Below are 23,637 nucleotides of genomic sequence, written 5' to 3' on the forward strand. Positions count from 1 at the left end.
GGTTACTGGCAGAAAACTGCGCCAGGCATCCATCCAGGCGGGGAACTTCTTGTGACTAATTGATGAGTTATCGATAAACTCCCTCCCACTTATCGTCCGGCCCGGGCGAGACTCGATAAGGTCTAAACCCCACTATATCGGCCCGGTTCCTCGTCGTCGCCATTGCCAGAAGAGGTCACGATTGTGAGATATGAGCGGGGTAGTATGGGGTCGAATACGATGGGTCATACTCGAGGAGGAGTGCGATTATCGGCACAGTTCCCAGGGCCGCGATGCATTTAATGGCGCCGGATTCCTTTTCCCGAGGCTGTTTTCTAAATCAGAATCCTAATTTCTAAAATTTGGTTGCATATCCAAGGGCTTTCGTTCCTTTACAGAGTCCAGTAGATTCAGAGGAAGAAGCACCCCCTAAATATGACTCCTGCACGTCGTCCTCCGCCCGCATACACGGCTCCCCCAGACTCCGGAGTCCATGCGATCTCGCAAGTCTACAGGTCTATTTCCGAAACCGCGAACAATCCCTCCCAGCGCGTCCTCGAGTCCTCCTTCACGATCCGACCATGCTCCGGGCAAGCGTGGGTGGTCCCAGCCGGCCACATCTGTCGTCTCACCACACCGAAGGGGCCCCAGGTGGGTGATCTGAACATCTGGAACGCACACAACCCCCGTGAGCGCCTGTGGGCTGCACGTACCCGCCAGATCCATGCCTCCCACGTGTCCGTGGGCGACCGGCTCTGGTCCAACCTGCCGTACCTGCGTCCCCTGGTATCCATCACCGGGGACTCACTCGCCGGCGGCCAGCTCCATGAGATCCTGGACGAAGAGGGCAAGAAGAAAGAAGGGAAGGGCTTTGGGACCACGCAGTTCGGCGGACGCGTGCACGACCTCCTGGGCACTCGCTGCGACCCTTACGTCAACCTCGTCATGGGCGGGGAGAGCTTCGACTTCCACTGCCATTCGAACCTGACCCGGGCGGTGGTGCCGTATGGGCTGACCGAGCTCGATGTGCACGATGTACTCAACGTGTTTCAGGTGACGGGATTGGACGAGGAGGGCAAGTACTTCATGGAGACTTCGCCGGCCAAAGCGGGGGAGTACTTTGAGTTCTTTGCGGAGGTGGATGTTCTCTGTGCGCTTTCTGCGTGCCCTGGAGGTAAGTGAGAGCCGCTAGTAGGAAGTGTGCTGTACACAGCTAATGAGGCTTCGCAGGCGACTTGTCAGAATGGGGTTGGGAGGAAAAGGCGGACATGGGGGCTACAACTCGTCCTCTCGGGGTAGAAGTATACAAACTTGCAGACACGACGGTGTTGGAGAAATGGAAAGCACCGCACAGTCCCAAATATCTGGGTGCACATGGCATGAAGATGCCACAGAGGGAGGATGATGGAACGGGGTATGTTGGGCTGTAACGGGGGAATGAGGTCTCTGCAGCTTAGATTGTTGCTCTGTATGTTTAGTAGAGTGAAGCTTCCCTTTTGCACACAGACATGAAACTGATAGATGCGGTATTAAATTGCATAGTCCAAAATTGATCTGATTTGATTCGTTCAACCTTTCGATGACACCAGGGATTGAGGAACGTGTGCGGTCAGAAGGAACACTTCCCTTCCGCGGAATTGATATCGGACACGGTTCATTGATCTCGGATAATTCTGCACAATAATACCTTGACCCTAGTGATCTGAACAAGTCGGAGTGAGAGTTCGATCCCATGTGTCACGATGCTTGTCAAGCTTATCGCGCGGGGCCAGGGAGCCATTGGTGTCAACAAATCCCGCACCGAGAGGATCGAGAGAGCAGCGCTGGTCATGAAAAATGCCTCGTACAAGAGAGATCAGCTAGCTATCCTGCTTATCTTTGCTTTATATCTTCGATCGAAAAAAAAAGAAAGAAAGAAAGAAATCTGCAGAGATAAGGATACGAATGGTAGGATAATTGCAATTTGTCGATGTCGAGAGATGCCGTCGCAACAGGCTTGTCATCGAGGAAAGATTGTCTGGAATCATGGACTCGCTACTCCCGCTGACCTTGAGGCTGAAACAAGTGATACAAATACTCGGAGCTGGGCCATAAGCAAGGTTGATCATGTTTTCCCTTCAACTGATGCGACGACTCCTCCGAACCCGAAGTTTCGACTGTTGCCTGATTGTATTTGTACGAATGCTCTCTGTTCTCTAACATTCGTCAAGCGGTTCCCGGACTGCAATCATCTCACATCATCAGCATGGACTCAGAATCGGAGGCTGAGAAAGCGCCTACTGTAGGCGAGAAGGTCTACAAAGAGCCTTCACAGCCGTATGATACGATTTACAATGTTCGTCCCTGGAACAATTGTCTCAATCAGTCTGAGAAGAGATCAAGCGCGGTCGAGGAGCATGATGATGATCCTGGTCTGTGCAAGCCGGGTGATTATAAGCAGAAGCAGGTTGTTGGCACCCTTGGGCTTATTGAGGCTCATCAAAGTTGACGTGAGCAGGTGTTCAAAGGCAAGATGCTTCTGTGGCTCGCGTACCAGTCCATCGGTGTGATCTATGGTGATATCGGGACCAGTCCGCTTTATGTCTATTCGTCGACGTTCAGCGCGCCGCCTTCGCGAGACGATCTCATCGGTGTCCTCTCCATCATCATATGGTCCTTGATCTTGATGGTGACTGTCAAGTACATCTTCATTGTGCTCCATGCTGATAATGACGGCGAGGGTGGCACATTCAGCACATACTCTCTACTCAGTCGCTATGTCAGCCTGTCACATCCAAGATATGCCAGATCATGAACTAACATGCTGGCTTCAGATGAACATAACCCATCGCGATCCTCGAGAAGCCTCCCTTGTCCAAATGAAAAGACACCTGTCGAATGATCTTGAAAGAGCCAGCAGATACGCCAGGCATAGCCTCGAGACAAGCAAGTTTGCAAGACACCTTCTGAAAGTGGTAGGCGTATTGGCGGTCACAATGGTTCTGGCCGATGGTCTTCTCACCCCAGCTCAGTCCGTCCTAGGAGCGGTGCAGGGCATTGAGATCGTCTCCCCAAACATCTCCAAAGGCACCGTTATCGGCGTGACTGATGCTATCTTGGTCGTATTGTTTCTGATACAACCGCTCGGCATCACCAAGATGACGTTTGCATTTGCACCAATTGTGATAATTTGGCTGGGCTTCAACGCTGTGTTTGGCATTTACAACCTCGCGCATTATGATGCCGGCGTTTTCATTGCCTTCAATCCTGGTTACGCCTTCACGTTCCTTGTTCGACATGGCGAGTCTGGGTGGCGCATGCTGAGCGGAACCTTGCTCGCCTTCACTGGCGTCGAGGCTCTCTTCGCCGACCTGGGCGCTTTCAGTCGGAAAGCGATTCAGATTAGCTGGCTGTGCTACACCTTCCCATGTCTCCTGTTGGCTTACATAGGCCAAGCGGCATACATAAGTGTGCACCCGGAAGCCTACTCCAACCCATTCTATAAAGCAGCGCCGCCGGGTACCATATATCCGGCCTTGATTATTGCCATTCTCGCGGCGATCGTTGCATCACAGGCCATTATCACTGCCACATTTCAGGTATGGCCCTCTTCTCTTATTGGCGACAATGATTGTGATGCATGTTCTGATGCAACAGCAGCTTCTGGCACAAGTAATGAAGCTATCCTACTTTCCCCAGATCAAAGTGGTACACACGTCCGATGTGTTCCACGGTCAGCTCTACATTCCGATCGTCAACTGGCTCTTAATGGTTGGGACGATCCTGGTAGCATCGATCTACAACAACGTATGTTGCCTCTCTACGTTCCCATGGCTCTTTTCTCTGACGCAACGCAGACCACATCCCTTGGAAATGCATATGGTGTCTGTGTCATCTTCGTCACCTTCTTTGACACCTGTATGGTCTCGATGGTGGCAATATTCGTGTGGCGCATCAGCCCAATCATTGTCTTCATACCTTGGCTTGCAATTGCTTGTTTCGATGGGGCATATCTCTCATCAGCGCTCACGAAGGTTCCTACAGGTGCATGGTTCACTCTAGCCCTAGCGACTATACTAGCACTTGTGTTTCTCTTATGGAGATTCGGGAAAGAGCAGCAGTGGTTTGCTGAGGCTGAGGACCGGTTCCCTACCTCACATTTCGTGACCAAAGGTCCAGAGGGTAGGATGCGTCTCACCGACCGGTTCAACGGAGTCCCTCTAAGCACCAACCCAGGAGTGGGGATCTTCTTCGACAAGGCGGGCGAGACCACCCCTATCGTATTCAGTCAGTTCGTCCTCAAGCTCACCTCTATGCCGGAGGTAATTGTGTTCTTCCACCTGCGACCCCTCGAGGCGCCATCGGTCCCCGTGGAAGACAGGTATACTGTTTCACGGCTCGCCATCCCCAACTGCTATCGGCTTGTGGTGCGTTACGGCTACAATGATGAGATCATGACTCCAAATCTAGCCAGTACCATCACGGATCAGGTCCGCAGATATCTTATCGATAGTGGGCATAGCATGGAGCTGGATGGAGTCGCAGTGAGTGGACAACGATCTCCGAGCACAGAAAGTCAAGGAGAAAGCAGATCGGAAGCAGCACAGTCCAGCAGCCTGGTCCGATATAATGACCCGTTGAACAAGCTCGAGCGCGCGTGTGCGCATAACATCCTCTATATCACCGGCAAGGAGCAGATGAGAATCAAGAAAGGCACCAACTTGTTCCGTGGCCTGGTGCTGTGGATCTTCTTGTGGATCAGAGATAACACTCGGGCCAAGATTGCATCTTTGGGTCTCGAGGCGGAACGAGTGATTGAAGTTGGGTTTCTGAAGGATATCTGAGGCTGTGCATAGGGGTGCTTACCAATAGGAAGTGACCCAAGTTGACAAGGGAATATCACGACAGACTGTACAGAGATCACGAATCATAGGCACGAACGACATGAATATACAGTATTGAATCTATGCTTGATGTCTCGGAGTTCGCGAGTAGTATAGTATGTTAGAACCAGTTTTTCTGACAGACTAATCTTTTGGGAGTTTCCCTTGTCGTCACCGTGCATGAGATGGGATAAGATCGTTGATCTTCACGACAGATCCCGATTGGGACAAAGGCGTTGAGCTGAGCCGAGGGGCTTTCAACCAGGCGTCCACGTGACCCTTCGATAGCGTCATCGCGCATGCGTCATGGCTTTTCTGGTGGGGGATAAACAACCGTCTTATCGCAATGGGTGACTTCACTCCGCTTGTAGCCCGATCAGTAGTAGACTTGACAAGTAGGATAACTTAAAGTTGACCAAGTGACACACATGGTGTCAGGCATGGCGCAAGTAGTAAGAAAGGGAAAGAAAACGAAATGCCCCTCCCCCTCTTACTGGTAAAGTGGACTAGTTAGTGGCTGTAACCACCACCACCATCATTACCACCATCACCCCCTTATCAGCCGTGCGGGCAACGGGCAACTCCCCCCCGCAGAGAAAGGGTTGCCTATTCAGAAGAGTATAAAACCTTCTCTCGTCCCACCCCCACGGGCACCGCTTTTCTTTTCCCACAATCCACTTTCCATAAACCACTCCCTCCATCGCAACTTTTCTAGCCATCATTCTCACCAGATTCTCACGGCTCTCTGCCTTTCATCACACCGCAACCAAAATGCCTCTTTACAACGTTCGTTGCGCTCCACTTCCCTCGCTGATCCCCCTCCCCCCGCTTCGGAAACACTAACCATTGTTTCAGGTCACCCTGAAGAAGGACTCTCCCCCCGAGGAGTTGGAGAAGTAAGTGACTTTCAGTGACCTCCTGTATGAACACAGGCTAACATCTTCTTTTCCTGTCAACAGGGCCAAGCAGCAGGCCACCGAGAAGGGCGGTACTATCAAGCACGAATACTCTCTCATCAAGGGCTTCACGTAAGGCAGCCACATTCATCCTCCCGCTACCCAACTACTCCACCCGCACAACCCACACTTCCGAAACAAATCTCGAGAGGGCAGACTAGCTGATTACTGCGTTAGTGTTGAGTACCCCGAGGACAGCGTCCTCTCGCTCGAAGCCAACGAACACGTGCATGTCGAGCAGGACGGCGAGGTGCGCACTCAAGCGTAAACATCCTCCAACTTTCCTCTCACTTGCGGACACAACAGAGAGCCTCGCGGCGGGAAGATTAAAGGATGTGTGTCATGTACGAGTTACGAAATCATTCTAGTTCACTGTAGAGCAAGAGGCTTAGCATCATGAGTGTGAGGCCCGGATCGTCCGCTGTGCGGCGATTCCGAGCTGAGCGCGGTGTTTGTCTTTTGTTTCTTTGCATTTTTTGTCAATGATAACATACATCGATGTCACAATATCTTTTTCTCGCCAGCGTAATGACCATCTCTCCTTACCTTACAAGAACTGTTGTTCAGAATATCTACCCTCCCTGGCCAGTCAGAATACAAGTCACCAAGCCCTCTTCTGCAGCTACCGCTTGATAGTGCCGCATCGATCTGAGTGTACTACAAATACAGCTTATATACTGACATTGACGATCTGCTGTGTATTTGGCAGTACATATTTAATAAAGTAAGTTGCTTCCCACCAGTAGACCCTCGGAGAGTTGTATTCTGGCTGACCAAGGAAAGTAATCTGATGGCATTTCGCTTGCTGTAGCTCATGCAGGTCTGCAAATTGCAAAAGGGAATGGATATCACAATACGCCTCGCCTGCGCAGTACAAAGTCATCGAGGTCTTCAAATGCCTCTTCCTCTTCATCTTTGCTGTCCGAACAGTGCGTGACTGGGTCGAAGACTTCCCAAACGTTGTTTCGGGCGTCGGACTCAACTTGAGTCTTTCTCCTCTGTGTGTGTGTGTTCCCTCGACGGGGGTTGTTGTTGGTAATCCCGAAATTTATCGCTGTCTCCATTTGGTTTATCATGAAGTTGCAGACAATGACGAGATCGCTCTCATCTATTGTGTCGTAAGCCTTGCTACCGTAAAGAACTCGGAAAGATGGAGATGGAAGATAGAGAGGAGGAGAGGAAGGCAGGAAAAGTAAGCAATAACATTGGAAGTCAGATGCAAGTATCTGGGTGAAATAAACAATAGCAACCCTAAATATAAGTTTATGGTGAATCTATATACATCTACTTGATGGAAGGCGAATACATACTAGGTAGTAGCCAATAGCCTCCCAGCCTAAGCAAGGTAAGAGTAGGTTATTTACCTTGATAGCAAAGCGGAAGCCCTAATATAGTACTCTAATAATGTAGTTCAGCAGTGAATAGATCAATACACCCGTCTACATGATATCGGTTAAGCGTACCAGTTTGAAATAGTAGCAATGCAATAATGGTAGAGCCAAGGCAATCGGGGTGCAAATGGAATATGCAATCAGGTGGAAACGCCTGTCAGCAGTACTAAATGCACCGGGTCTCTTGGTGCTATAAGACCTGGATATAACAATCCAATGCGTGGGCTACAGTAATTCATCATTATAGCGACATAGTATTACTTTACTACTACAGGGTATTTATTCAGCCATGCGATCTACCATCAGATAAAACTACGTGACATGCTGTATTCTTACCTGTATTCAAGGCAATCTTGGCATTATCGCCTATCAAGGTGATATGGAAGTCCCTCTATGATAGTCAAGAGATATGGAGAAAGCCATATCTCATGATAATCATACTAAGGGAATGTATCGATAAAGCAAAATCAAACGACAGGGCCTAAGACTATCGACATAGCGAGGAAACCGGCCAAGGGCGATTTATTATGACAAGGTATTACAGTAGCAACTATGATACTCCGCAAGGGGAACTAATCATAATGTTCCAGTCACACTGCATATGTTCTGGTAGTAGCCTGCCGATGAGCCCTGAGATAAGACATTATCGGCTATTTGCGGAAGGAAGACAACTGGCTGAGAACTAGCATACCGCCTTTCGGCAGAATTTGCGGGAATCCCCCCGAGCAAGGACGGCAGTGAGGTCATTTCCGATAAGTTAACCTCCGCGATTTGATGCTGAAGGATGGCTACAAACCGTGATGACATTACCACGGGCTTTGCAGATGCCGTCTGTGGGTGCCAGACCCTCGCGCACACACCTACGCACCCTCCCTAAGACACGCACTTGGTTGTCGTCATCTCTTCGACACGTCTCAACTTCCCAACACCCCTTCGCGTACGGGGCTAACGATGAAGTCGCACGTCTTGCAGCCAGTCGTCGACGGCCACTGACGCTGGCAGACTTGCTCAAGTACGATTACCTCTCGGCTTCTACAAGCCTGGGACTGCCTTGAAGCAACGGGACATACTGACGCTGACGTCTGCTCAGACACGGGAGACCGCCGTTATCCAAAGATGCCCTCCTGGCCTCGGCCAACTTCACCCTGTCCCTGCTCCCAGCACGACTGGCATCACGAATCGAAGCGCTCCGGAACCTCCCCTTCATCGTCGTTTCAAACCCTCATGTCACGCAGATCTACAACAACTACCTCCACTCACTCTCCACTCTCCTCCCCTACCAACAGCGGCAGGTCACCACCGTGGAAGAGTTGACCCAGTTCGCCGATGTCCTGGCCGACCTGGTGCACACGCACACCAACACGATCCCAATTCTCGCCCGCGGGTTCCTCGAATGCCGCCGTTACATCGATTCCACCGATGTCACCCGCTTCCTGGACACCCACCTCCGCGCCCGCATCGGCACCCGCCTCATCGCCGAGCAACACCTCGCCCTTCATTTCGCCTCGCAGCCGATCCGGGACAGCCACCACGAGACCAATGGACAACAAGAACCACAATCATCACCACCAGCCAAGGACGCTGCCGCGGCCCCGTCCAACTACATCGGGGTGATTGACACCGCCCTGCAACCGGCCCGAATTGTCAAGCTCTGCGAGGACTTCGTCGGCGAGATCTGCGAGCTCAAATACGGCGTGCGGCCCCGGCTCGTGATTGGCGGCCAGCCGGACGCCTCGTTCGCGCACGTCCCGGTGCACGTGGAATACATCCTCACCGAGCTGTTGAAAAACGCCTTCCGCGCGACCGTCGAGTCCGGTAACGGCCACGAACCCATCGAAGTCACCATCGCCGCCGCCCCGGACGTCCCCGCCTCCCACCATCACCACCACGATCCCCTCGCCAGAATGAACACGAAAGGCTGGCAGCAACCAACCCAACAACATCTGCAACAGGACCACCCGTACCCTCCTCAATCCGAGGCAGACCTCGGCTTCGAAATGGACAACACCGTCGTCGGCACCGCCGACGCCAACGAATCCATCAAAGCCTGGACCGCGCCGCCGTCCGCGCAGTGCATCACGATCCGCATCCGCGACCGCGGCGGCGGCATCCCCCCCGAAGTGCTGCCGAATATCTGGTCGTACAGCTTCACGACGTTCTCGGAGTACGATGACCACCACGGAGGCTCGGAGAGCAACGAAGGGATGGAGGCGCTGAATACGATCGCGTCCACTAGTGGTGGCGGGGCGAATGGGCATCTAAGCAGTATCGCCGGGCTCGGGTACGGGCTGCCGTTGAGTCGCGCGTATGCGGAGTACTTTGGGGGCAGTATTGCCATCCAGAGTCTCTGGGGCTGGGGCACGGATGTGTATTTGACGTTGCAGGGGGTGGGGAATGTCTCATGATCTGTGGGCTGTCCCTTAGCAAGGCTTTTCTGGATAGAGAGGTCGTGTGCGTGTTCACTCATAACTGCTTTGAGGAGCTTGGTTAGAGGTTATTAGGTAGCAAGCTAGCTAGTTAGGATGATATGGTGCGTTTCGGAGCTAGTTGAGATCACCAGGTGCATGCTGTGTACTGAGTACAGTTCCTCCTTACCTTGAAATCCCGGCGGTAGCTTACTACTAAGACGGAGGAGCAAATACAATACCACCAAATTGGAAAAAAAAGACGAAGACAGCAGACCGGCCCTATCCACCTCGTTGGCTGCTTAGCCGATCTCGTAGTCCAGCCCAACATATTCTTTCACCCCAATTAAGTAGAATCATGCACCCTTCATTCAGGTTGCAGTGTCTCTCTGAGCCATGAATAGGGAGTATCTACACGATCACCACATATCAAGTGTTTATATATGATCCTCTATCATCCGGAGATTCATTGGGAGTTGGGGATTTTGAGATAAAGAGTGCTTGTCTCTTGAAGCGACCTGATACGAAATCTCTCATAGAGTAGTCCTCAACATCCAATCAATATCCCTTGTGGGCAGTACCAGACGCAGCTCCCAGCCTCTAACCCCGCGAGCAATCTCATCAGCCTTGGAAACTAAAGAAAGCGTGGAACAAATATTTGAAATCCCGAAAGGGGCGATTCGTGCAAAGTAACAGCCTTTTGTTCACATTAGCATATACAGATCAAAAGAGTATATACACCAGAAAGAATCCAAAATTAGACAGTGATGTAGATCTTAACAAGATGTCGTAAGTCAGTAGCACGTATAGGGTCAATCAAAATCCTCCAGCACCACGCACACGTTGAACAGCGCCAACTACACCCTTCGCCCAGCTGAAGCGACCAGGATCAATGCCAATGGACCCCTCAGGAATCTCATTGGTGGTGGGGTCATGCCAGCAGCCATCTTCCGAGCTGACTGCACCGTACAGAGCCGTGTTCTGGTTACGGTCAATAGCCGCCCGCCATGCTCGGCAGACGATCGGGGAGTCGAGAAGAAGGTTCACTTCTTGGCTGTGGTAGAAGGACTGTGTGTCGAGGTTGCCGTTTCCTATTTGACGACGTTAGATCACTAACAACAGCATGGTCGCATCACAAAAACGCCTGATTGATGAGACCTACCCTGAATAGCCACCTTCTCATCGATAATCATCAACTTGATATGGCAGCTGCGCCGCTTGAATTTGTTGTGGATGGGCTTGGTTTGATCTTTGGCGACGTAATTGTAGATTCGAAGTCGGGAGCGTAGTTCATCGGTTTCCAGCGATTTGTACATCCGGTGCGCGATCATTTCATTTGTACCATTCTGGAACGGAAGTAGCTCCCCAGCATCATTGTAACCCAGACACAAATATGCAGTGACCGTCACGCCGCGAGTCTTGATAGCCTCCAACAGAGCTTGAACGATGGGTTCGGCGTTCATATTCGGAGTTTGAATGAAGATTGATTCTTGAGCATTGTGTATGGCGGCGAGAAAACTGCTGTTCTGAGGTGTATGGACGCTCGTGTGGTTCGGTGCTAGTATCGCTTCGTTAGTGACCAATTTCCTGCTAATAGCGCGCGATTAGCCTTACCTCCCCAAGGTTCTCGGTTGACTAAAGCCATTGGGAAAGGATCATGGGGCGGAAGAACAATATAAGGCTGCATCTGGAGCTCTTGATCGCGTTCGGACGCGTCACCCGTCGTATTCGGCTGGATCGTTGTATCTTGGTCGCGGTCAGTAATCTGCAATGAGGGTTGCGAGGGTTAACATACTCAAACGACGAGTGACAGCTTCAAGTTTGTTTTCACCGTCTCGAGGCTCAAGCAACCCATTCATTCTCTCTGCTTCGTGTTTTAGATTCGTATCATAGTGAGACTCCTGCACGGTGAGTTCAGGAAGTGGACCGGGTGCGGGTGCTGCATGGTCCAGCTCCACAGTCGACTGGCAGGGGATCGCAGCACCCGTGGCTGGCGAGGCGAGCATTGGCAGAGTGGGCTCCAAGGGGCGACCCCAAGAGATCAATGCCGTGTCGTAAAGACCATCGACGATGGGCCCCTCGACATGAATCATCATTTCCAGGTTATCATTGTCCTGGACGTTGCTGCTCTGTAGCAGCGCGATTCGACGATCAACGACCATAAATTTGGCATGGAATGTGCCAAACACTGGTCGGTGGTAATTAATGACCTGCAGGTCTATATTAGGGATCTCCTCAGACGAAGGGAGCTTCACCTTCCCGCCGCTGTACTTCTTCTCAGGTACGGGCAAATGATTCTCGAACAGCTGCTGCGGGTCACCCCGATCGTACACCATCTTCACAATCACCTTTTCGCCCCGTTCGCCTGCCCTTTTGGAGAGCTCACGAAATGCATTGGTAATGAGCGTGGACGCATCGGAGTGGATCCAGAAGTTAGTTGCCAGGAAGACCTCCTTGTCCGCACGCACGATGCAGTTCGCCATGTGCCGACACAAATCTGGTAAGGGAGCGATAATGGTCAAGGGTACGACACCATGACTTCCCATTAATGGCGGAGAGACGACGCCTGCCATCGGGTTCTTATCTATTGCACAGAGAGCATCGTGGTAGATCTTGCATCACAGTAGTCAGTATTCATCCCCAGCAAAGCTTATCGAGCTGACTGACCTGAAGGAAAAGCTTGCTTGGCTGGGAATTACCCCAGTTCCCGCACTCTGCCGCCTCTTGCAATTCATCTTTGTCGGTTAACAACTCCTTCGAGTCGGAATGGATTTTGGATTTGTGATCGTTGTAGAGGCGGTGAAAGACTTTTGGAGGTGACTGGGAGGGATCGCGTAACAGCTCGGATGTGACGGTCTGATCTTCATGGCAGAGCCTGTAAACACTGTCCGGTAGCATGGTGGTGCGAAACTGATTGGGACTTGTGGGCTGACGGAAAAACCAGATAACGGCGGTACTCAGACATATGGAGAAGAGGGCCCCGGATAGCTTAATATAGAGCAGTAAAGTGGATGAGGCACCGTCGTCCGGTCGCAGAAAGGCCGCCATAAATAATCACCGGCGCACCGGCAAGCTGTGACGTAAAAGTAGGAGTGCTAGTATTGTGATGCCTACGCGGCATGTCAGCAACTAATGTATGTGACCGAACCAAAACCTCTTTACCTAGGCAGTGTTCTAGCGCGATGATTCGCACGCTATCTTGGATAATCAACAGTGATAATATTTTTCTTAAGTCCATGGGAGATGCGCACACAAATTGCAGGGTTGATTTCACTGTCGCACATGGAAATGACGAAAAATGGAGCAGTATTGTCTTGCTGGGCTGAGCCACCACGTCATCGGCCCCAGTGCCAGATGGATCCATTCCACTTGTAAGCGGCTTGGCTTTGGAAACAAGCTCCAAGAAAGGGCGGGAACCCGGCAAACAACTTGCATAGGGCTGATTTGCGTCTGATGTAAGAAAGAGTCGAGGTTCTCGGAGAATATTGGTGCAGGTTAGTGCAGGTGCAGTGTAATTATCGTCGATGTAGTTGAGTGCAGTAGTTATAGTATGGTAGTATGGTGCAGCGGGGAAAGAAGTGGTACGGCAGAATGCTTCCTCCTTCCCTCCTCGCTTAGAAGATTCACTGCTTCTACCAAGTGGCTTACTCATACCTCAGAAAGTCAATTCCATCATTTCCCCATTTTCCCCTCACAATCCACCGGCCATCGTCACATCTTAACCTCGGGCTTAAGCTCCACTGCTCGGACTTCAACCCGAGCCCTTACTTTATCAATCAGTCAAAATGCGTTCTTCTCTGCAAGATCCCCCTCATCTCCCACTTCCCCCGCTTGTTCTTATCCATATCAAATTCTAAACCTCTGATCTTGATTGAAGCCATCACCATGTAGGTGCAGTCCATGATTGATCATCCAGGCGGGAAATCACTGACGAATATCCGGCGGCAGGGTCTACACTGCATCTTTTGCCTTCTTCGAGGCTCTGTGGGAGGTATGCTAACTCAGACCCCGATGAACACATGTCTCGCAGCATGAGCTGACTTGACAGGCTGGCGTCACTCATGTCTTCGTGAATCTGGGTTCTGATCATCCCTCAATCCTGGAAGCCATGGTAAAAGGCCAGAAGGAGAAGCCCAAGGAATTCCCTAAGATTGTAACATGTCCCAATGAGGTGAGTTGCTTCCTTATCGCCAGGTTATTGGCTTCAAGCGCCTCCGCACTAACCCCGCAATCCTCCGTTCTTGGCAGATGGTGGCTCTCTCCATGGCCGATGGATATGCGCGTCTTACTGGCAAGCCTCAATGTGTGATCGTTCACGTCGATGTGGGCACGCAGGGTCTTGCTGCAGCCATTCACAACGCTTCCTGTGGTCGTGCTCCGGTTCTGATCTTTGCCGGCCTATCTCCTTATACAATTGAGGGTGAGATGCGAGGTTCTCGTACCGAATATATCCACTGGATCCAAGATGTTCCGGACCAGAAGCAGATCGTCTCTCAGTACTGTCGTTATGCTGGAGAAATTCGGTCGGGTAAGAACATCAAGCAGATGGTGAACCGGGCTTTACAATTCGCCACAAGCGACCCTCAGGGTCCTGTCTACCTGGCCGGTGCTCGGGAAGTCATGGAGGAAGAAATTATCCCGTACTCTATCAACCAAAGCCAGTGGGTACGGGTTGCTCCACCAGCACTACCTTCAGAAGGAGTGGAGTTGATTGCAACTGAGCTTGCGGCTGCCAAAGAGCCATTGGCGATCGTAGGATACTCGGGCCGCAACCCCCAGGCAGTGAAGGAGTTGGTCACTCTAGCCGACAAATTCAAGGGCCTTCGCGTTCTGGATACTGGAGGCTGCGACATGTGCTTCCCAGGTGACCATCCGGCGTCTTTAGGAATGCGGTTTGGGATTCATGATGCGATAAAAACGGCAGATTTCATTCTCGTCGCCGACTGTGACGTACCATGGATCCCAACCATTTGCAAGCCTTCCGACACCGCCAAAATTGTCCACGTAGACGTGGACCCTCTCAAGCAGCAGATACCTGTGCACTACATCAACTCGAGCGCAACATACCGGGCGGAATCTGCGACCGCATTCAAGCAGATCAACGATTATATTGCGTCCAATTATCAGCTACAGCAATCTATCAACACAGCAGAGAACCAGGCGCGGGGCGAACGCCGCGAACAAGAATTCAGAAAGACGCGCAAGGCAATCGCCGATATGGCCGTGGTCCCAGCAGGCGGGGACCGTGCGCCATTGAACGCGTCGTATCTCATCTCCCAGCTCCGGGGAGGCTGTCCTGCTGACACCATCTGGGCGATCGAGTCTGTGACGCTGACTGGTATCGTCTCCGATCAAATCGCGGCAACTATTCCGAAGTCATGGATCAACTGCGGCGGCGGTGGTCTGGGTTGGTCTGGTGGCGGTGCTTTGGGCATCAAGCTCGCGACCGATCTCGAGCACGGAGGCAATAACAAGGGCAAGTTTGTCTGTCAGATCGTGGGCGACGGCACATACCTCTTCTCGGTGCCTGGCTCCGTGTACTGGGTGGCGCGCCGATACAACATCCCCATCCTAACGATTGTCTTGAACAACAAGGGCTGGAATGCCCCGCGGAGGAGTATGCTGTTGGTACACCCCAACGGCGACGGCTCCCGGGCCACCAACGAGGACCTCAACATCTCCTTCGCGCCCACTCCGGACTACCCTGGGATCGCGAAAGCGGCCTCAGGAGGTGAGTTCTGGGCGGCTCAGGCGTCCACGGTTGCGGAGCTCCGCCGCTTGCTGCCTGAGGCCATCAAGAGTGTACAGAATGGCACCACGGCTGTGTTGGAAGCGCAGCTGGATGGGACGGAGGGCAAGTACGTTGCGAAGCCAAGACTTTAAGCTCCTGGATTTTTAATCGTACGTTAGCAAGGAGGTCAAACATGGAGTCTCTACATTAAAGCAAAGAAAAACGATGAATCAAGATATTTTAGACATCGTCAGATTGCGCCTGTCGTGCTTAGTTCCGCAAAACAGCCGGATATTTCTAATGCTTCTGACTTTGACCAGGTATTTAAAGGTATCGCCTTGAGAGGATCAGACGCGCGCTAGAGCGATGACTACCAATTCGATATTCCCCTGTTATTTGCGAAAGCTTAACCCCTAACTTCCAAGAAGTAGATGTCAACTTCGCTTGTGCTACCCTAACATCTGCTACGAGTGTACGACTGGTGATATTCCCACATGGTTCAAGCAAGCAATCAAACAATGCATTACTCCTACTAGATGAGTAACCTAAGTAAGGAGTGTTCACAGTCTCAGCAAACCCGCCCCCACCCCTGTTTCAGCGCATGTTCCGCGCGCATTTTCAGCCTAAGATCAACCAACGAAACAATGAAGACACACGAAGAAAAGAAGCCAAGACCCAGAAGGAAGAATCCAGCAAAGCAACGACACAGACCAAATCAGTTGATGATCCATAACACAAGTTCAGACGGGAGCGTCGGAGTCCTTGAACTTGGAGAGCTTGAGAACGTTCTTGGCGTTGTCCCTGCCGACACGCAGGTAGCCATCGCGGCCGCCGAGGATCTTCTTGAGCTCGTCGGAGTTGTTGTCGAACCAGCCGCAGCCATTCTCCAGCCGCTCGTAGGGGTAGTCGACGCTGAACATGATGCGGTCGACGCCGATCTCCTCGGCCACGAAGCGCAGGGTGTTGGTGCTGAAGTGGCCGCTGGTGGTGACGTAGATGTTGTTCTTGAAGTAGTGCAGGACGTCGCGCTCGCACATGGTGTCGCCGTTCTTCTTGGCGAGGGGCCGCTCGACGTCGTTGATCCAGTGGTTGGCGCGCCAGAAGTCGAAGGGGATGCGCTCGCCGAGGTGGCCGAGGATCAGCTTGAGGTTGGGGAAGCGGTCGAAGACGCCGTTGGTGATGAGACCCATGACGTGGCGGCCGACGGCGTTGCAGAAGCTCTGCGGCGGGCCGACCAGGTACTTGCGGTTCTCGTAGTGCTCCTTGTAGTTGTCACCGGTGGGCGCGGCCGGGTGCAGGTAGATGGGCACGTCGAGCTCGACGGCCACGCGCCAGAACTCGTCATACTCGGGCTGGTCGTAGTACAGGCAGCGGCCGCGCTGGTTGGTGTGCTGCACGTCGTTCAGCAGGGCGCCGTGGAAGCCCAGCTCCTTGACGCAGCGCCGCAGCTCCTTGCCCGCCTGCGCCGGGTCGTGCATCGACAGCGCCGCGAACGCGCCCAGCCGGTCGCGGTGGTCCTTGATCTTGTCCGCGATGTAGTTGTTGACCTCGCGCGCGTGCGACTCCGCCTTCTCCCGCTCCCGGATCCCCTGGATCCCCGGCACCGTCAGCGACAGCACCGTGTACCCAATCCCGTTGTCCTCCGAGATCTTCAGCCGCTCGCCCGTGATCGACTTGATCTGCCGCAGGTACCGCTCCAGGTCGTCCGGCGCCACGTAGATCGCCGCCTGGTCGCGGCTCTGATCCGCCTCGGAGGGGATCTCGAAGGCTTCCTCGATGGTGACCTTTCCGCGCATTTTGGTGGGAGGCTTGGAGGACTTGCGGAGGAGATTGATGAAGGACAGAATGCTGGTGTTTTCCGTTGTGGGAATATTGAACAAAGTTGGAAACGTCGATGTGTTCGGGAGACACTGATGTCTTGAGTTTCTCGAGTCTATGCATGCTTCAAGGGTCATTATATAGATCGATTTGGGGATTTAACCATGGTAGACTTGACATGATGGCCCATGACGAAAAAGGCCGGCCCTCAATTCCATTCTCCAGCATTGCGGCTCGAAGAGCTCGGAGTTGAGCTTCTGGCTTGGAAGGAGAGGGGTCTGATGGTTCCAGATTCAATGTCGACTTTCGGTCGAGTCTTCCCAGGCCTTTCATCTTGCGGGGTCGAACTTTAGTGCATTTCTGAGAAGATGGATGGGCATTGAGGCGAAGAATGCATGTGATGGTGAGCGCGATGTGATGCTTGTCTTATGCTGGGTTGACTGATGTGGCTTTCGAGAGAGGGTAAGTCCTGTCCTGAGGGGGTAGAAGGAGGGGAAGTTGCCATGGATGTTATGCGGAGTTGGGGCTGCACTCCGCACGCTCCGCACGCAACATTGTCTCACAGACCGCGTCCCCGGTCTTGTTAATGCTTTGCGCATCATCTATCATGAAATATCCTCCCGATTGGTATCATTTCAGAATGCTCAAAGCGCACCTTTCGAGTATATGTTCTCAATCAATATCAGAGTATTGTGCTTGGTCAGCCTTACCTCTACTAGAATCAGGACATTAATTAGGACTTTCTAGAGAATAGATATAATTAAAACATAACACTGTATATAGCCATGGCTTCAGATGCCCTAGCTAATGATCGTATTGACATTCTGATATATTTGTTGTACTATAACCGACTCCCAGCTCGATGCTAATTTGTTGATGTTCTGGTCTGGATACTGAAGGTGATAAAAGGCTCTCCAGCTAAAGAGTAAGGCTGCAGGTTTGAATCAATATGAAATCGAGTAGTTGCTCGAAACGCGGTGCTTTGCCTTGTATAGAAAGAGCTGCTTATTGAGGTGCTTGATGAGGGTCTCAAAGACCCGAGGGTACAGGGCGCGTTGCTCGTTATGCAAATTAGGTATCTATAGTATTTTCTTCTGCCACTTCCCATCCCAGTACACCACGACCACCAGTTGTCATAATTCCTTCAAGTCATGCATTCTCCCTCTGCCTCTAACCTTATAGAGGTCCGCAAGCCGCAGATAGTCCGCTGGATCCTCATAAAATGTCGCCAGGCCCGATCGCTCCAATATCGCGCATTGCTCATACATGCATACACGAAGTTTTCTATGACAAACAAGATCATATTGTCATATTTGCGCAACATGGCTACTGTGCATTGAAGGTTCTCGGTTATAGTTCCTCATTTGACTCATTTGGCAGCAATATGATACCATGGGCACGGCACTGCACTGAACCATGGCTGATCGGATCTCCGATAAGCCTCGCTCCGATGCCGGCGATAGCCTTATCTAGGCGTGGGGCTGTCATACCGCCGATATGCACCATCACCACTTCTCAAATTCCCCCTCCAATTGTCGTCACGCTCTACCCTTGGGAGATCCCTGCTGGGAGATCCAGATTCGCAGGGTCCTGTTGAAGGGATCGCACATGATGCAATGATTCGTGTTTACCCCAGGTTTCTGCAGATGCGGGGAAAAGCATCAAATCCGTCACTATCGGAAATAACTCGATCATCGCAGCATGGTATTTGGATTACATACAGTACATACAACAGTACCCCGCCACGCCTTACTGATGACAGCATTCGCAATTCGACAGAATGATTTTACCATGCCTCCCAGAGTCAATGCAATTGATCCACTTGCTCCTCAGATATCACACTCACTCGCCAATCACAATTGCCAGGGGAAGCTGCTGTATCTATCCAGGTAGTCCTGCAGCGCAGATTGCTATCGTGGACAAATCGCCGTTGCAGTGCGCGACGCTTGCCGGCGGAACCGGTCCGCCCGAGCTTTTCTAAAGCGGAGCAAAAAGCGGACGGGCAGTCGTCGGAGTGTGACTCGATTTCCTTCCCTTCCCTTTATTCTCTCTTCTTTCCCACTCATCTTCCGGTGTTGCAACATCTCTTTCCCGTCACTCTATTCTTTCTGCACTTTTCTGACACAAAGTGCGAAACTTACAACAGTACAAATCAGTTACAGCCTATCCTTTCCAGCTACTAATTCGACCATGAGCCCCGCGGCCGTTGACTCGAGCTCGGCTTCCGCTGCCGGACCATTGACAGTCGACGCCATCCCGGCACTCAGAGCGAAGAGCGCAAAGATTCCCTTGGGTGTTGCGCCTGCGACCCATAGCGACCTCTTCAAGAGCGCAGTACGTCTGTTTCTTGGGTTATGCCGATGGCGCACGAAACTAACCTCTTATCAGCACTGCTACACCAAGCCACAGGCCAAACGCTGGGATGGTTAGTACCAGCCACTATGTTCCTAGGACTTAATCCTGATTTGTTCCCAGATATTTTCTCCATCGAGGCAAAGGCTCGGAAGGTTCGTCCGTCAAACCCCATGGCCTGGTTGCTCACTTCGAAAGCTAATATGTACTCGTTGAATGTCTCTAGACCTCAACATTGAAGGGTGCGGCGCAGTATCTCAAGAATCCAGGCCTGATCTCCCTTGGCGGCGGGCTCCCCTCTCCGGAATATTTCCCCTTCGATGAACTCTCCGTGAAGGTTCCGACCCCTCCTGGCTTCTCTCCCGAAGAACGTAGCAAATCCGGCGCCCTTTTGACTGCAAAGAAGGGAGACACGCGTGACGGAACAAGTTTATACGGTGAGTATTAAACGACCATCTCCCTCTCGAGAAGCTTATTCAACGGCTGAGACTGTTTTCAACAGACTTGGAAGTTGCGCTTAACTACGGCCAGGCCACGGGATCCCCGCAATTGCTGCGGTTTGTCACGGAACACACAGAGGTATGTCGCTGACAGGCCAACCACACAGCAAGAAGCTTGGTTAACGACTGATTCTTGGCGACTAGCTTATTCACAACCCCCCCTACTCCGATTGGCAATGCTGTCTGACGCCTGGCGGTACCTTCGCCTGGGATGCTATTCTCCGCATTCTGTGCAACAGAGGTGACTACATCATGATGGAAGAATACACTTTCTCCAGTGCCAAGGAAACTGCGCTTCCTCTCGGCCTCAAGGTAGTCGGGATCAAGATGGACGAACAGGGTCTTCTACCCGAGGCACTTGACGAGACTCTCAGCAACTGGGATGAGGCGACTCGCGGTGGCCGCAAGCCTCGCGTACTCTATACTATCCCAACGGGACAAAACCCCACAGGTGCAACCCAGTGGGCTGACCGACGCAAGGCTGTGTACGAGGTCGCTCAGAAGCATGACATCTTCATTGTGGAAGACGAGCCATACTACTTCCTGCAGATGCAGCCTTACACCGGCGCCGACGGCACGCCCGCACCGCCCCCGGCCAATCACGCTGAGTTCATCAAGTCGCTTGTCCCTTCATATCTGAGCTTGGATACGGATGGCCGCGTTTGCCGGATTGAATCCTTCTCCAAGGTCCTTACTCCTGGCTCGCGTGCCGGATGGCTGGTTGCCCCGGAGCAGTTCATCGAGCGCTACATTCGTCACAGTGAGACTACTGCCCAGAACCCGAGCGGTATCTCGCAGATTCTCCTCTTCAAGCTTTTGGACGAGCATTGGGGCCATGCTGGGTACCTTGACTGGCTGATCAACCTTCGTATGCAATATACCGGTCGCAGGGATGCCTTGGTAGTTGCTTGTGAGAAGCACCTCCCACAGGAAATTGCTAGCTGGGTCGCACCCGCAGCGGGCATGTTTGTAAGTTCTCAGATATCCTACGAGTGGATTTCAAACTGACTTGTATTCTAGCACTGGATTGGCATTGATTGGCAAAAGCATCCCGGCCTTGCGGCAGGCAAGACCCGTAACCAGATCGAAGAAGAGATCTTCCTCGCTGCTGTCGACAACGAGGTCCTTGTCTCCAGGGGTAGCTGGTTCACGGCCACTGAAGTTGGCGGGGGTAAGATGTTCTTCCGTGCAACCTTCGCTGCCGCCAGTTTCGAGAACATTGATGAAGCCATCCGACGTTTCGGCAACGCCCTACGGGTGCAATTTGGTCTATAGATGCGTAACTTCTTTTTGATACCCTGGTTGGATAAGTACATATGAAAAGAGGTTTAGCATGTAGGCGACTGGGGGAAGGTACTCGGGTGCTCTGGGCACTTGACGTGCCATTATTTACGACCTTGGCTTCCTAATAATTTCCAAGTTAGAGCTAGACGGACATTTTAAATGCAATTGACCATCACTTCATGACTATTATTTGTATGTGCTGACTGCAGCACGATGTGGTCGGTCTGGATCTGAATTCGTAGCCCGAGCAGGAAGCATAACCGCGTAAAAACATTTTTCCGCCCCTGATCCACAAGTAGAACGATTGATTAGGAACTTTAATCGAACGTTGCTCAACCCTGATAACGCGTTACATGTCGGAAATCCGGTCCATGGTGAGATAATGGCGAGCTACTTTGACGATTTATAATCCTAGACTGAGTCTTACAGCTCTGATACCCCTAGTGTTTTCTTTTCCTCGCCTGTTTTCCTGTCATCTTTAGGCTTAATCTTGGACTCGTTATCCTTGCCCCTTTGTCAGCCAGCTGGATTGGTTTGCTAAGGAGCTACTTGTTGGTGAGTTCGACCCGAGCCTCCTGTGGAAGAGCATATACTCTATACGCTCTATTCGATCTGTCATGTCGGGATTTCCTTGACCTAGGTCAAGCACAATTCAAGCACCCTGTTATTGCTGTGTTCATATTCATCACGTGAACTATACAACCCCATGCCAGCAAGCTCCTCAGCTGGGATTTGAGTCTGTAAGGTTACTTTATCATAGATGAATAATCTATAGCTCGTCTTCAGTTGCAGGATGTTGCGATGTGTTGCTTCTTATGCCGTAGGTTCGGAATGCAGAACTAACTGGCTATAGATCAGCATATCACTGCACAGTGTGCCGAACTCAGCACAAACCCCTACGGTGTGCTTTGAGAGGCCCTTGCTTCCTACTTACTTTCAGCTCTTGGTGATTCTTCGATCTGATCGAATCTATTTGAACCTTCTACCTGTTTCTATCCAGCCCCTCACTGGCGAAAGCTGGGGATATCGATCAGCAGGCTGTTGTTCCAGTGCATTTATTCACTGTTGACATCTGGGCCGGAGCGGACTTTCTCACTTTGAAACCACGCTAACGCCTTTGGGACTAGCGCTCCCGTCTTCACATATCACGCGTGGCAGCCGCCGATATACAGGCATCTATCAACACAAAAGGAGTATCGACGACGGTGAGTACCTACATGTTTACAGACCGTTCTGTCAACCCTCAATTGCAATTTGAAATATTGATATGGATAGGGACTAACATGAACATAGTGTACATTCTTTCTGCCGATAAAATCGGCTGAGACTTGGGCGTGGAGCTTGAATTCGTGTCGCTACACTAAAAGACTTCGTCGTGCTGGTGTTGGAGATTTGACGACCGGGCACATACACCACCGACAGGCGATACAACTGCCTCTGGATCAGTCAATTGACTAAGCTACAAGGTGTGTGACTTCCAGGATGGATTTTATATCCCTCCTGGCTCGACTTCCTATGAGCCTACTTCCTTCTCATCTTCTTCCACCCTCTCTTCTTCCACCCTCTCTCTCGGCCATCAAACCCTCCTCTGTCATCAACCTCTCCATATGTCAAGTCCATCCTTGGGAATCATCATCGTTCATCTACATCACTTGATGAATCCATCCCACCCTACCTGTCCGTTCTGCTTCTCTGTTCTCTTGAACCAAACCCTCCATCCTTCATCTACCGGCATCGTGGATTGATCATGGCTGGGTCCAGGGTCTCAGAGCGACGTAGAGGCATCTACGGGTTTGCAGTCATCGTTCGTCATTTCGTTGAAGGCGTGCTAACACTCTCTGCCTATCTATAGAGCGTCGCCCGATCTCGCGCTAGAACTTCCAATAGAGGTTCAGCAGCCTCCTGTTGGACGATATCAGGGAAGGCACGAAAGCCAGGAAAAGAACGCAGGGGAGAACTCAGAGTCTGAGACTAGCTGTCAGTCTTCCATCGCAAACTAGCCTGTGGTGGTCAACTAACGAAATTGCAGTTCTACTAAGCGAGTCCAGTTCAGACTCAGAGGGTGAAAAGTACGTTCAGTCGCTATCGACTATTTGATCATAGCTAGACTTCAATACTAACCTGACGGGACCAGGGACCCAAAACCTTACGCGGTCAACCAGACTCCGCCACTAGATCCGCCCACCGAAGACGAGGAACAGAAAGCCTCGAGGCCTTTCAAGTGGTTCCACAAAAAGCAAAAAGGTTCGAAGGACTCAAAGGCCTCGAAGAGTTCGACGGGGTCTGTAAGTACAGGGACTCGCAGCCATCGGAAGTCCAGCTCTGGAGAGCAGACTGGCGTCTCACGGAAGGATAAGCC

The 23,637-nt window shown here is 51.8% G+C and overlaps 7 protein-coding genes across 7 annotated transcripts; 6 read left to right on the top strand and 1 right to left on the bottom strand.

The window, feature by feature from the left end:
* The first annotated feature begins 197 nt into the window (after positions 1–197).
* BO86DRAFT_392215 (urea carboxylase-associated family protein) lies at positions 198–1,506 on the top strand. The gene is made up of 2 exons (XM_025672759.1): positions 198–1,153; positions 1,210–1,506. Exons 1-2 carry the CDS (start codon positions 415–417, stop codon positions 1,407–1,409), a joined length of 939 nt encoding a protein of 312 aa, XP_025523827.1. The 5' UTR covers positions 198–414; the 3' UTR covers positions 1,410–1,506.
* Positions 1,507–2,224: 718 nt separating this feature from the next.
* On the top strand, positions 2,225–4,931 carry BO86DRAFT_412732 (potassium transporter 5; the record flags this gene model as incomplete). Its single annotated transcript, XM_025674676.1, has 5 exons — positions 2,225–2,428; positions 2,477–2,737; positions 2,793–3,557; positions 3,619–3,765; positions 3,816–4,931. The coding sequence occupies 5 exons, from the start codon at positions 2,225–2,227 to the stop codon at positions 4,800–4,802; spliced, it is 2,364 nt and encodes a 787-aa protein (XP_025523828.1). The 3' UTR covers positions 4,803–4,931.
* A 440-nt stretch (positions 4,932–5,371) lies between these two features.
* Positions 5,372–6,228, top strand: BO86DRAFT_392217 (uncharacterized protein). Its single transcript, XM_025672760.1, has 4 exons — positions 5,372–5,627; positions 5,697–5,737; positions 5,801–5,869; positions 5,975–6,228. Exons 1-4 carry the CDS (start codon positions 5,613–5,615, stop codon positions 6,063–6,065), a joined length of 216 nt encoding a protein of 71 aa, XP_025523829.1. The 5' UTR covers positions 5,372–5,612; the 3' UTR covers positions 6,066–6,228.
* Positions 6,229–7,968: 1,740 nt separating this feature from the next.
* On the top strand, positions 7,969–9,787 carry BO86DRAFT_369705 (alpha-ketoacid dehydrogenase kinase family protein). Its single transcript, XM_025670252.1, has 2 exons — positions 7,969–8,200; positions 8,279–9,787. Exons 1-2 carry the CDS (start codon positions 7,989–7,991, stop codon positions 9,591–9,593), a joined length of 1,527 nt encoding a protein of 508 aa, XP_025523830.1. The 5' UTR covers positions 7,969–7,988; the 3' UTR covers positions 9,594–9,787.
* A 486-nt stretch (positions 9,788–10,273) lies between these two features.
* Positions 10,274–13,141, bottom strand: BO86DRAFT_346303 (IQ calmodulin-binding motif protein). The gene is made up of 6 exons (XM_025669239.1): positions 12,756–13,141; positions 12,261–12,703; positions 11,389–12,205; positions 11,208–11,339; positions 10,756–11,151; positions 10,274–10,684 (listed from the first exon to the last, which is right to left on the bottom strand). Exons 2-6 carry the CDS (start codon positions 12,639–12,641, stop codon positions 10,410–10,412), a joined length of 2,001 nt encoding a protein of 666 aa, XP_025523831.1. The 5' UTR covers positions 12,642–12,703; positions 12,756–13,141; the 3' UTR covers positions 10,274–10,409.
* On the top strand, positions 12,948–16,171 carry BO86DRAFT_450678 (putative thiamine pyrophosphate enzyme; the record flags this gene model as incomplete). The annotated part of the gene is made up of 5 exons (XM_025676809.1): positions 12,948–12,964; positions 13,542–13,584; positions 13,642–13,764; positions 13,842–15,451; positions 16,144–16,171. The coding sequence occupies 5 exons, from the start codon at positions 12,948–12,950 to the stop codon at positions 16,169–16,171; spliced, it is 1,821 nt and encodes a 606-aa protein (XP_025523832.1).
* A 3,161-nt stretch (positions 16,172–19,332) lies between these two features.
* Positions 19,333–21,269, top strand: BO86DRAFT_421990 (aminotransferase-like domain-containing protein; the record flags this gene model as incomplete). The annotated part of the gene is made up of 7 exons (XM_025675311.1): positions 19,333–19,476; positions 19,531–19,567; positions 19,618–19,649; positions 19,721–19,931; positions 19,997–20,073; positions 20,139–20,963; positions 21,015–21,269. The coding sequence occupies 7 exons, from the start codon at positions 19,333–19,335 to the stop codon at positions 21,267–21,269; spliced, it is 1,581 nt and encodes a 526-aa protein (XP_025523833.1).
* Positions 21,270–23,637: the final 2,368 nt, after the last annotated feature.

The sequence above is a fragment of the Aspergillus japonicus genome (assembly GCF_003184785.1).
Source record: "Aspergillus japonicus CBS 114.51 unplaced genomic scaffold BO86scaffold_65, whole genome shotgun sequence".
Lineage (NCBI taxonomy): Eukaryota > Fungi > Ascomycota > Eurotiomycetes > Eurotiales > Aspergillaceae > Aspergillus > Aspergillus japonicus.

What these genes read in the sequence shown, in the direction of transcription:
- BO86DRAFT_392215 (XM_025672759.1), top strand. Translation starts at nt 415, where the DNA reads ATGACTCCTGCACGTCGTCCTCCGCCCGCATACACGGCTCCCCCAGAC. An exon ending in GCTTTCTGCGTGCCCTGGAG is followed by an intron (nt 1,154 to 1,209) that starts GTAAGTGAGAGC and finishes GAGGCTTCGCAG; the next exon opens with GCGACTTGTCAGAATGGGGT.
- BO86DRAFT_392217 (XM_025672760.1), top strand. An exon ending in CCCCCCGAGGAGTTGGAGAA is followed by an intron (nt 5,738 to 5,800) that starts GTAAGTGACTTT and finishes TCCTGTCAACAG; the next exon opens with GGCCAAGCAGCAGGCCACCG. An exon ending in TCTCTCATCAAGGGCTTCAC is followed by an intron (nt 5,870 to 5,974) that starts GTAAGGCAGCCA and finishes TTACTGCGTTAG; the next exon opens with TGTTGAGTACCCCGAGGACA.
- BO86DRAFT_369705 (XM_025670252.1), top strand. Translation starts at nt 7,989, where the DNA reads ATGACATTACCACGGGCTTTGCAGATGCCGTCTGTGGGTGCCAGACCC. An exon ending in ACGCTGGCAGACTTGCTCAA is followed by an intron (nt 8,201 to 8,278) that starts GTACGATTACCT and finishes ACGTCTGCTCAG; the next exon opens with ACACGGGAGACCGCCGTTAT.
- BO86DRAFT_346303 (XM_025669239.1), bottom strand. Translation starts at nt 12,641, where the DNA reads ATGGCGGCCTTTCTGCGACCGGACGACGGTGCCTCATCCACTTTACTG. An exon ending in AGCTGTCACTCGTCGTTTGA is followed by an intron (nt 11,340 to 11,388) that starts GTATGTTAACCC and finishes ACCGCGACCAAG; the next exon opens with ATACAACGATCCAGCCGAAT. An exon ending in TGAGAAGGTGGCTATTCAGG is followed by an intron (nt 10,685 to 10,755) that starts GTAGGTCTCATC and finishes GTCGTCAAATAG; the next exon opens with GAAACGGCAACCTCGACACA.